At 32.1% G+C, this 12606-nt stretch overlaps 1 protein-coding gene across 1 annotated transcript in view; it reads left to right on the top strand.

The window, feature by feature from the left end:
• Positions 1–12606, top strand: part of LRP1B (LDL receptor related protein 1B) — a 1815754-nt gene that overhangs the window by 1198194 nt on the left and 604954 nt on the right. Inside the window, exon 23 of the mRNA XM_041739937.1 lies at positions 2729–2974. Coding sequence (XP_041595871.1) covers positions 2729–2974 — 246 coding nt within the window. The remainder of the gene's footprint in view (positions 1–2728; positions 2975–12606) is intronic.

Here is a 12606-nt window from a genome sequence, read left to right as displayed (position 1 = left end):
CCTAGTGAAGAGATTATTTTCTCAGAGGGATTTTCAAATGATTTCAAGGGGAAAGGGATATGCTGTTTAAGAAACAAGAAACATATTGAATCATTCAAGAATAGAGTTAACTATTAAACCTTGCTATAAGGGTATGTCAAAGATGAACAAAGCTGAATACTAGTTAAAGTGATAAGGATAGATTTTATTCAGGATTAATTATTGCAATAGAGAAGAATATTTAGTGTGAACTGAAATCGAATTCACTGGAAAAAAAAAAAAAGACTAGAAGCATTTTGAAGGCTGGAATATACTAAGGGAAAGGCACCAAGGGGTGGTAAGGGGGTTGGTCCATGTTACTAGGCCATCTGGGTTTGTTAATTGATGCTTATCCCGGAGAAGAAATGAATGTCTCATATCTTTGACCTGAGACAGTGGTACAAGTCAGAACGAAGCACCCACAGGACTGCGAGGAAGCAAGAGTGAGAGAGTTATGTTCTTGAATGTTTGCACTTCAAAAATATTTCTCAGTCCTTGAGGAGACAGTTCTGGGTGGTAGAAGATACGCATTTTCAATGTGCAGAGAAAAATATTAATAATTACAAGTTTTCTAAATTAACTGTTCTAAGATGGGGTTCGAGGTCCTGTCTGCCTATCACCAGGTTTTGGCTGGAATAAACAGCTAATTCTCCTACCAGCTTAGAGCTTTCTCAAGCTGGAGTGGTACTAGAAAGGCTGTCCTGAGCATTTAGAAACTATGCTAGTGTTTGTTGGAATCTCTTTTTGGGTGGTAGGAAAAGTACATTTGGGGAAGGGAGTGGAGGCTGAAATTCTCTGTACTAAGATTCTGCAATTTTTATAAGCCAGTGTTGAGGACTAGTTGAACAGAGGACTCTGAGAAAACTGACTAGAGCTTGGTCAATGAGAAATTCTTTGTTCAATAATAAAATATTTAAAAGAAAGTTGCAGTGTTTAATGACAGGTTTAGGGTTAAGAAAGAATTAACAAGGGACTAGTCACACAAATGTTGGCATTAAATTTATAAATTCAATTTTAGAATCAATGTAAATATTATTTTTTAAAAAACTATGACTTAATTCCAAGGATAGTGTCAGCAAGAGACACTTCAGTACTACAAGAACAGTCATATTTGAAATAAGATAAAAGAACTGTAACAATTCTTTTTTCACCTGCTGTGTCTGATGATATTTCTTTACAGTAATTCTGTTGAGAAGAATGTCAATTGAGCTAAAATAGGGCAAATACTTTAAAATGACTATTGTTTTGAAATGATTATGATATGGGTGAACAAACATATTTGGAGGAGCCAAATGAATCTATTTTTTTCTTCAAAAATAATATCAAACTTGAATTCTTAGAGAAAATAGTTAATATAATCATTTTCCTTTTCTTATCCCTGTAACTTCTTTTCTGGTGGCAAATAGAATGAAGAATAGTTGACTCATATAGAACTTTTAAAAATGTAGAATATATATTTTTAAGTGTTATATATAAGCTCATTTTTTGAACCAAAAAAATTTTCATAGGCAGCAGGAAATATTTGAGGTATATAAGTAAATATCACTGCCATTTGTCAATCATTGAACAGCCTTCTCTTTTAGCATTTCTCAAAAAACACTCAACTAAACAACAGGCTTTGAAAGCTACTTAAAAATATTTTTAAACTAAAGGAAGGCAAAGCTTCCTTTAGCCTTATTCCTATGCATCTAATAATACATCTGTAATAGGTAATAAATTAAAGACAGTTATCTGCTATTTTCATCAATGACATGGGGATGTCGTCTTGAAATTTTCCCAACTTGACAAGTACTGGCTCAATTTGGGGGTATTTGTGTGCTTTTGGACTTTTTTTTATTGAACAAATATTGTTAACTGTTTATGTTAGGCAATGTGCTAGCTACTGGATATACACTGCTAAACAGAGCAGATATTTTACATACACTCACAGATCTTACAACTTCATAATGAAATAGAATTAGAAATAAATATATTTAATGCAATTCTAAATTATAAGTGCCATGAAAGAAAAAGTCTCTTTCTTTATAAACCAGTCATACTAACCATGTAATAAATATTGGTTACTCATTATTTCAGTCAAAATACCAAGTCAACTTTTTACTATGCTTTCACGGCCTCATTGAATTAATCATAATAAGCAACATATAGGGTACAATGTGTAATTTACCCAACTTAAAAATAAGTGGCTATAGCCAGTAAAAAGCAAATTAATCCATCCTGCATTATTATGAATCAGACTATAGATGTAGAAATATATATATATATATAATACATGTATATGTATATGCATGCTATAAACACTGAGCTAAGTCAAATTTTCAGATCATCAATGTATATCCTTCAAGGAGGCCTTAGCAACTGATTTTGCTCAAAAGCTAAAAGGCTCATCACAATAGAAAGAAACATTGAACATACTTTACCTCTGTGGGGTAAAACAAAGTGTATCCCAAAGTTTTATAGAAATGAAAACCTTCCATTCCCAGTTCCTATCATGTAGAATTATATTTGGCCATTCAATGAATTATTTTATCATTCCTACACCAAGCCCTAAAAAGCCCTAAAAAAAAAAAATTAAATCCAGAGAGCTTTTTCTATTCATTTATAATATCCTTGCTCTAATTCTAGCCTTAGAGAATTGAGTTCAATGATTAGTATTTAATTGAGCAAAACAATTGATAATGCCCTGTAATCTGTTCCCCTCCTTTTATAGATGAATGTTCACTGAACAATGGAGGCTGTAGCAATCATTGTTCTGTTGTTCCTGGAAGAGGAATTGTCTGTTCCTGTCCTGAAGGACTTCAGCTCAACAAAGACAATAAAACATGTGAAATTATAGATTATTGTAGCAATCATCTAAAATGCAGTCAAGTGTGTGAGCAGTACAAGCACACAGTCAAGTGTTCATGCTATGAAGGGTGGAAGCTGGATGTGGATGGGGAAAGTTGCACAAGTGTTGGTAAGTAGATGTGTGTTTTGCTATATTGAAGAACAGCAAGTGCCTTTCCGGTTTTTTTCGGTGTTATGTATCTTGTTATATTTAAGAATACATCTTGAGAAAATAATCCAAAAACATCTTTGAAGAATTAATAAAAGGATTCAACTAATTTTCAATAAGGCATTTAAGTATAATGTATCATTTTATTTTTTTTTAGATTGTATATATTTGATAAGAGAGATAGATAATGAGAGGGGGGAGGGCCAGAGGAAGAGGAAGCAACAGGCTCTCTGCTGAGCAGGGAGTCCAACTTGGAACTCAATCCCAGGACCCTGAGATCATGACCTGAACAGAAGGCACTTAACTAATAAGTCACTTAGGCACCCCTAATGTGTCATTTTATTTATTTATTTTTTTAAAAGATTTTATTTATTTGTTTGAAAGAGAGCCACAAGCACAGGGAAAGGCATAGGAAGAGGGAGAAACACTCTACTGAGCAGGGAACCCTATGCGGGGCTCCATCCCAGGGCCCCAGGATTATGACCTGAGCCAAAATAGATGCTTAACCAACTGAGCCACCCAAACACCCCTGTAATGTGTCATTTTAGACCTACTCCAAATCTTCTTGACAGCATATTACAGTAATCCTTATAATCACAGTCCATCAGATATTTCTTCCTTCTTAAAATGCTACTTCCAACATCATCATCCCTAAAGGCTTATTTTTATACTCTCTAAAGCACTTACTTTTATTTCTCTTTGCAAGCTTTGAGAACCCTCCAAAGTCTGGTCCTAGCCCAACCTCCAATGGTGTGTCTTCTACTCTTGAAATAAACTCTTTGCTCTGGCTGTGTTCGTCTTCTAACTGCCCATTTAAAACTGCCCATTCTGGGATCCCTGGGTAGCTCAGCGGTTTAGCGCCGGCCTTTGGCCCAGGGCGCGATCCTGAAGACCTGGGATCGAGTCCCGCATTGGGCACCCAGTGCATGGAGCCTGTTTGTGTCTCTGCCTCTCTCTCTGTGTGTGACTATCATAAATAAAAAAAAAAAAAAATTTAAAAAAATAAATAAATAAGAATAAAACTGCCCATTCTGATGATTCTCTTGGTCAGATTCCATACTGGGAAAACCAGGGACTATGGAATCTGATCTTTGAGCTTTAATCTTGCAGTTGGCATTCGTTATGTACATGACCTTAGGCAGGCTACATAAAGCTAGGTGAGCCTTGGTTTTCTTATCATTCAAATATTAGTGCCCATGATAACAATGTCTTCCTTATAGCATGTTGCAACACTTTGAGAACTTGCTCACTTTCCACTATCTTCTCCAGAGACTTAACGAGTCTGTGAATACTTAGAGTCCATGGATAGAATTGAAGGGGTCCGTGAATGTTGTTAGAGAAAATATTACCTTTATTTTCTTTCATGTCTCACTGAAAGTTAACACTAATTATTAGAAGCAACTGTATGTCTCCAACTGAAGTAATAGACATTCACACCATGTTAAAGTTGTTCTGATATCTCAAAATGTCATATATGTTCAAGTTTCGGAACCCACTATTACTTTAAAAATGGGGGCATTAGACCCACTGCTCAATCTGTTATCAAATACAGTAATAAAAAAAAGCATGCATATTACTACATCCAAAAGTGTTTTTTTGTTCAATATTGGTAACTGCATTTTAATATACAGTATTTGATTTGTCTATGTATACTTTTCTTTTTTTTTTTTTTTTTTTTACTTTCTTCTTACTGTTTGAGTACCTTTTAAAACTTTCTGATAAGTGGTACACAGGCTTAATCAGACTACTAAGTTGAACCTATACATCATAAACTTTTCGCATTGTTTCTTTTTCTTAGACTGTACTTCCCCTCTTTATCTCCAAAAATCCTGGATATTCTTTTAAGACCTATGAGCTCATATCTTTTTAAAGGGAATATTCTTTAAAATATTCTTGTTCTCTATTTCTCCTTTCTATGTCTAGAATATATTGTCTGTGAAAATATATGTTCACATTTTTAATTTGCTGTTTCAAATTCCCATCTATGTGCTTTCTATATTCCATATCTCTCTGATGAAATAAGCATCTTATAGTAAAAAATCAAGTCATAGATTTTTTTGTTTTATACAATATTCAGTCCAGTTCTAGAAAAATATTAAATCAAAAGTATTATATTTTTTCAGAGAACATTGTTATTTTTTTGAATATTAAGTTATTTCACTCTTTTATCTCGATTGTTGTTTTGTGGTTATTTCTCTTGGCTATTAAAATTTGAGTTCTCAAAAAAAATTTTTTTTGAGTTTTTGAGGCAGAAGTTCATTTGTTTGATTCGTTCTTCTCCAAGAATCTTGTACAAGGTGATTGGCACGAGAGGCTAAAAAAAAAAAGAACAATTTGTTATAATGATAATAGTCATTTTGTTTATGTACATGTTTGGATTAAGGAAACAGTAGATCAAAATATAATCATATTTTACGTGAGAATTTGCTCCATAACTGGTTTTTGAATACAGGTGACAAAAGTATTGACTTATTATAATACTTTTGTGTTCTATGAAATCAATAACAATTCATGTTCAATATTAAAATAATTCAACATTTGAATATAAGTAACCAGATCAAAGATAATCCTACTAATGTAATTGGCTCCTTCCATTCTAAACTCAGAACGAAACTAACAGTACTGTATCAGTTATCACTGTTAAGATTGCTAGATTTCACAGCTGCTTTTTTTATAATTTAAGACGGAAGCAAAGGTATATTTTACCTTTTAAAGTTAATATAGAGCTTTCTTGCATGAAGAATTTAACCTGCTGGTAATTTATTCCTTCCTGAAACATACAGTATACCAAATGCCATTGTCAGCATTTATATTATTCAGATAATATAGGTTTTGTTAGACATTGAAGATTATTTTTTAATTTAAAGCAATTTTTTATGTATAAAAGAGGATTTTTTCTGCATTCTCTTCACTTCCTTTCTTTTTTTAACCTATGGTAGATTCAGAGTTTAATAAAAATGAATTAACCACTAACTATTGGTCTTTGAAAATAAAATTTCTTTTTTCTTGCTCTTCTTTTATTACTTTTTTCTATCATTTTTAAGTTGGGTCCCTGCTTTTAAAATGTATCCTTTCTACTGAATGCAATACCTGTGCTTATTCTTCTTGACATTTTAAAAGTAAAGAATAATAGCACTCTTTATGCTTCAAATTAGAACTATGACTCCCCTGCTTTTTTTTTCTCTTGAATCTTCTCCTGTAGTTCTTTCATATTTTCTTATTTCTCAGAGCTCCTTTCTTCCAAAATTCTTTAGTCTGGCTTTTGCTGAATTGCTGAAATGATTCTGTTTTCTCTAAGTTCACTCTTAACATCTTGTTAGTTAAATATAAAGATTTCCATAAAAACTATTTTTATGATCTTCAGTTTTTATTTAATATAGCTGTAAGTCTCATTTTTCTTGGCTATTTCAATGCTTTATTTTAAAAGTTCTTTACATGTTTCCTTCTTAATATGTAATGCATTAATCACTTTCTTACAAAGTGTTCATTTCTTTATGCTATGAATATCCAGAATATTCCTATTAATTACATTATCTCCAGTTTCTTTTTCTGTTTAGTAGACAACTTACTTGCAAATTTGCATCATGTTTCTAGTTACATCAGAAAGAATATTATAGCCGTCCTTCTTACTTTCTCATAGCCTGAATTAGGTGAGATTTCTCCACCAATGTTTTTCTTGGTTCTTATTATTCTCTTCTATTTCCATTTTTAAAATCAAGAATTATATTTAATGTAGGGACCAGTTAAAAGAAGGTTATTCAGGCAAAAGATTATTGAAAGAAAGAAAAGAACAGATTCAAGATGTGTTTTAGAGATGAGATTGTCAGGTATTGAACAAGAATAAGGAAAAATACTTGTTTTGTAATATACATTGCCTTGAATATAATTATTATTTTTTTTTTTTTTGGTATTCTTATCCTCTCTCATCCACCAAATTACCAGCTCTTCATGATAGGGTTTTTTATATGTACTATATATTTCCCTTAAATTTCTAAGAACAAAGAAGATATTCAATAAATATGTGTTTTGTTGTCCATTTTTTAAATTAACTAAACCACAAAATATTTTGTGGAAATTATATTGGATGCCAGAAAAAACTATTAATGAGTACTTTAGAAAAAAATGGTATTTGGTTTTCAGCTCAATTTACATGAATTTTTTTAGTAAACAGATTATGGATGTAATCCATAATTTTATAAAAATAAAACTGTGTAACTTTAGTGCTCTCTTACTGGTAAACTGTGCCCATTCCTTAAACCTTAGTTTCCGTATACCCCTATATGTGATCTCTTGATCAGCTCAAATCATTTTACTGTGGCATTTATATTTCCAGCTATACTGTCTTTCCTACTATTCAGTTCTTTTTAATTGAGTGTCATTAAGTCACCTCAAAATTTGTTGGCTGAAATGGACTCTTTCTCTTCTCTTAATTATCCATAGTCCTGTCAGCAGCTCCAGTTTTCTTCTGATCTTCAGGCCCACAAGCTGAACTTATCTTTGACTTCCCCAGCTCTTTGGTGCCCCCCTCTCCATACCCTAATTTATTGTCTTTTGGACTCAGTCTTCCTTCTCCAGTTGGTAGCATCTGTACCATAGATGTTATAATGATGACAGTTTTCTCTCTGGCCTCTTTGTTGTCATCATCTTATTTCTTTAGTTTGTAAGAATATATTGAAACTTGAAGGGATATGGTATTTTTATTGAAAAGAATCCAAATCTGGAAGGTGAGAGTTAATGGAAAGAGGTCAGAAGTATAGTAAAGAAGAAAAAATGAAATAAAAGAGAACAGAGTAATGATAAGCAGATGGACTACCTTGGGGAATAATGATAAATAAAGGTGAAGAGATCAGGGGAATTAAGCTATGGTGTGTGTGTGTGTGTGAGTGGGGGGTAATTTGGTGATTCACTCACTTCTTTATTTTAGTAAAATGACACTTTTATATATCAGTGACTATTTATGATTTGAAAGTAACTCTTAAATATTTTTGGAAAGAACATCAAATTCTTCAGTCTGCTATTTAGGACCTTCTTCATTTTTGCTTGTTTTCTCTCTGCAACATAATCTTTTGTTATCTTCCACTATGGATTTCCATTCCAGGCACATTATTACTGTTTTCATCATTAGTAATATTAGTAAATAAATAGTTGCCAAGAATGTATAATGTACTTTCACATGCATCACTTTATTGTACCATCTCCTTCATGCACTCTGCTCATTATCATCTGAGCAGAACAGTATCTTCTACATTCTGGAAATCCTATAATCTATTTAAAACGCTCTCCTCTATGAATTTTTCCTCAAGTTGATTATGATAATATTACTAATAGCTACCACTTATCAAGCATCTACTGTGTGATGGGCAGTTCATTTATAACTTGCAGGAAACCAATGGATATTAATACTCTGATTTTATTCCTTTGGAAACTGAGACCCAGAGAGGTTACTTCATTTACTCAGGGCCTGTGGCAAAGAGATGTTAGAGCAAAGCTTTTGAACTTCATTCCATCTGACTCCAAAGAAAGAACTTTTACAAGCTACTACAAAGAGCCAGGCCACCTCCCTGTGCTGTGTGCCCTCAAAGTCTTGTGATGTCTTTGAATAGTGTACATTTTATGAGCTTATTTCAGTTACCACTTAGACCCAAACATTCTTAAAAGCTGAGACTGCATCAAATTATTTTACACCTCTTGTGAAAATACATTTTAAAAAATACATTTTGTAGCAAATGTTTGTTGAATATAACAAGTTTCCTCTATTACTTGAAGTAGTAATAGTTTTTTTTATTAGTTTTATGATCTGTGCTATGTGTACAGTTGATCTATTATTTCTAATCACTATGTGGTATCATATGGCATGTCCCCATCTATTTTTGTTTATTCACTCTACAATATAAATACACTTAAATCACCCCAAATCTCTGCAAAAGTAATGCTGCCATTGGCAGACATTTATCTAGTCTTAGAAATATGCATGAACATTATTTGAGACCAAAATTATTGACTCCCAGGGTATGCTTATACTTACTATGAGAAAGTATAACCAGTATCTTCTCAGAGTGGTTGAACAGTCTCCACCTCCACCAACAGTACACTTTCAAGGTCCCCATATCCTTGCCAGCTCTTAAAATTATCCAATTTTCTAGCTTTGTCATCCAATATAGTGAAGTAAAGTGATATTTCATTGTTTTAGTTTCATTTTTCTTATGACAAGTTTGAGCATTTCTCTATATGCTTGTTAGCCTTTTGCATATCTTCATTTCCTTTGGCCATTTTTCTATCAAGATGGCTGCCTTTTTCTTATTGTAGGAATTGGTTGCATGTACTAAACTGTAGACATATCAACTATCTTCTACATTCTTTTAGCCCTCTATTAGTTTCATTCAAGTTGACCTTTACAGAATATTTCTTTATCTTTCTGCTTCATTCCTTTCTTCACTTCATTGTTTTTCTTACTTTCTTCTCACCATAATAATTTGTATCTCCTCTCTATTTAATGTCTCTTGGGCTGTTTATTCATTGATTCTTATAATTAATCATTCACTTATGTAATCACAGGTATTTATTAAATATAATCAGCAAAAAAGCACTGGGCTGTATCTTAGAAATGCAAAGATTTTTGCTCAAACTCTCACCCCTTAATGAACTTTCTCTCTCTCTCTCATTCTCCCACTCTCTCTCTTTCTATACATACATGCCCCAAATGCAGATTCCTGATACTTATTAATGGAAAGAATAGATAAGTTTTTAAGAAACTTGAAATATAAAGTAGAGCTACTGAGAAAAGATATCCAGGAATTTTCAGGCAAGTAATTAAAGGGAAAACAACAGCAAAATGAAACATACAGATAAAAAAAAAAAAAAAAAAAAAACTCTCAAAATTGGTGGACAGTTGGTGAGATAATCTTATAAATTTGCCAGTTTGAATAATAGTTGAAAGTCTATCCTACCTTTCATTTCATAGATTTTAGTATATGTGCTGCCGAAACGAGCACTCATTTCATAGGTTTTATATCTTCTGCCCTTATGTATATCACACTTCAATAATATTTCACTTTCATTCATTCCCAACATAGCTATAGCTGAAGGAATGGAGAAGAGGAAGTAATAATATATTGTGAACTGGAGTAAACAATAGATCATTTACCACTTCATAAGTTGCTACTCTGTACAGGGGATATATCTAATGATGGGGACAGAGAAATTCAAATAAAGTATTAAATATGAGAGCAGAAAAGTGAAAACTCTGAACTTGCAGGAGAAAAAACATTGTAACTACAATATCACTTTATGTTTGAGGACATTATAGGCATGATAATAAATAATCAGGACTATTCATGTAAAATTACTAGTTTTGGAATCATAACAATTACCCTGAGAGGACTATAGAGGAACTCGTTCTTAGACAAGTCATCTACTGCTTCCATATACTATCTTGTAACAATCATTATGCAAATCTGTAGTGGGATTAAAAGAAAATCAAAGAAAAAAGAACAGCAGATAGAAGACCTATGAGTCCTTTCTAAAACTCTTTGTAATGTGCTACATTTATTAAAAGGAAATTCATCACTTTAAAAAACTATAAATTGGAATCTTCTTTGTTTTATACACATGTCATCTCATGGTAAAGAACTTCAAGCCTCTTCTATATTGAGTCTTATTTGGTGGTTTAAGTTGTAAAATTCAGTCATTTATGAGACTGAATAAATACCACAAGCTAGCACACTGGAAAAAAAAGTTAGTATACTAAAAAGTGAATGACTACTTCATATTTTGCTATATTCATTCCAAGTTGAATTTGCCCCAAAAGAAGTTAATATACTTACATCAAAATTGAAACACATGAGAAAATGCTTCATTGTGTTTTATCACCAAATATTTTATACAGATGTTTATTTTTTATCATTATTAAAGGGAAAAAACATTTTAAGACTTGGCATTTTGAAACCCAGTCTTCATGATTTCTCACTAGTTTATGAATTTATGTATTGGATTATTCATTACAACTTTTTATTTTCTCAAAAAAGAAATAATAATTTAGTAAACAAATCTTAAAATTAGAGACACTTGGAGAATTTATCAAGATTCAGAGTTCAAACAGAGATAATTTAAATATTTACATTTTGATTTTTTATTTTGGTAAACAGGCTTATAATAGTCATGTGTAATCAAGTAAATATTTATCAACTATATTCTCAACACAAAATGACTACAGTAAATATAAGAACTTGAAAAGCCTTCAGAAAGTTTTAATAAAAGAGTCCATGTAACAGTCACTGTTCAGAGTAAACAAGATATGTTTTCAAGGTACCTGGCTGTCTCAGTCAGTGAAACATGCAGCTCTTGATCTCAGGATTATGAGTCTAAGCTTCACACTGGGTATATAAATTACTTAGAAATAAATCTTAAAAAAAAAAAAAAAAAGAAAAAGACATTTCCAGTCATCTTCCATTTTGTGAAATCTTTCAAACATATGGGAGAATAATGTATTCAAAGCTAATATTTTAGTATATTGAAAATTTATCCAATTTATTCATGCTATACATGGTACAAATTATTTTCTGAAAGTGATGAAACATTAAATAACTTTGAGTCCTCTGTTCATCCATTCCTCCATCCCAGAGGTAGCTCCTTTTGTGAAATTAGGATATCTGTTCTGTCATAGTTTGTGTTCTTAAACAACATGTAATATAATTTTTGTGTTTCTTAGCTTATGGAATCACATACATTATATATATCCAGCTGGAATTAGTTGGAATTGTTAGTCACAAATATGATTTTGAGAAGTATCCATAGTGTAGTGTTTTAAATAGCTCCATTTATTCCTTTTAAATTCTCTATGGCATTCTGCTGTATAAAAAGATTATAGTTTTGTTAATCTTCTCCTATTCATGGTCATTGATGTTATTTCCAGTGCCTTGCTACATCAAACTATGTTGCGGTGAAAGCTCTTATGATGTCTATTTGTGGAAATGTGCACAAGTTGAACCACGCATGTTCAAGTGCATATGCACCTTCAGTTGCACATGTCATCTCTATCATCGCCACTTATATTTCCAAAACAGTTTTAAAAATATACACTCCATCAGCTGTTATAAGAGTTCCTGAGTCTCCAATTCATTGCTAACACTAGACAGAAAATTTGTTCAAATCCCTGCTCCTCCACTTACTAGCTGTGTGACTCTGGCATATTAGTACATAACTTCTCTGTGCCTCTTTTTCTTCCCGTGAAAAATGGGAGTGATAATATCACTTACTTCCTAGGACTTTGTGAGGATTGCGCAAATGGGGATCTATGAAATATTTAAGAATAATTCTATATAAGAAGCACTCTATAAGTGTTTGCTATTTTAGTAAGAATTAATAGTTGCCCAAGATGATGGTTATGGTCTTGTTTTAACTGCTATAACATTTTCTTAACACTCTCTATTTCTCCAGTTATCTCATTATTTATGGATTGTTTTGTTCTCTTCTATACTTGGTTAGAGGGTGTAATTTTACCACTTAATTTTTATTATAGTTTGTAGGTCTGTTCACATTTTCTATTTCTTTACAAGTCAATTTTGGTAAAATATTTCTCTAGAAAATGACTTACT

This window comes from Vulpes lagopus, chromosome 24 (assembly GCF_018345385.1).
Source record: "Vulpes lagopus strain Blue_001 chromosome 24, ASM1834538v1, whole genome shotgun sequence".
NCBI lineage: Eukaryota > Metazoa > Chordata > Mammalia > Carnivora > Canidae > Vulpes > Vulpes lagopus.
This window is presented reverse-complemented; position numbering and strand designations above follow the sequence as displayed.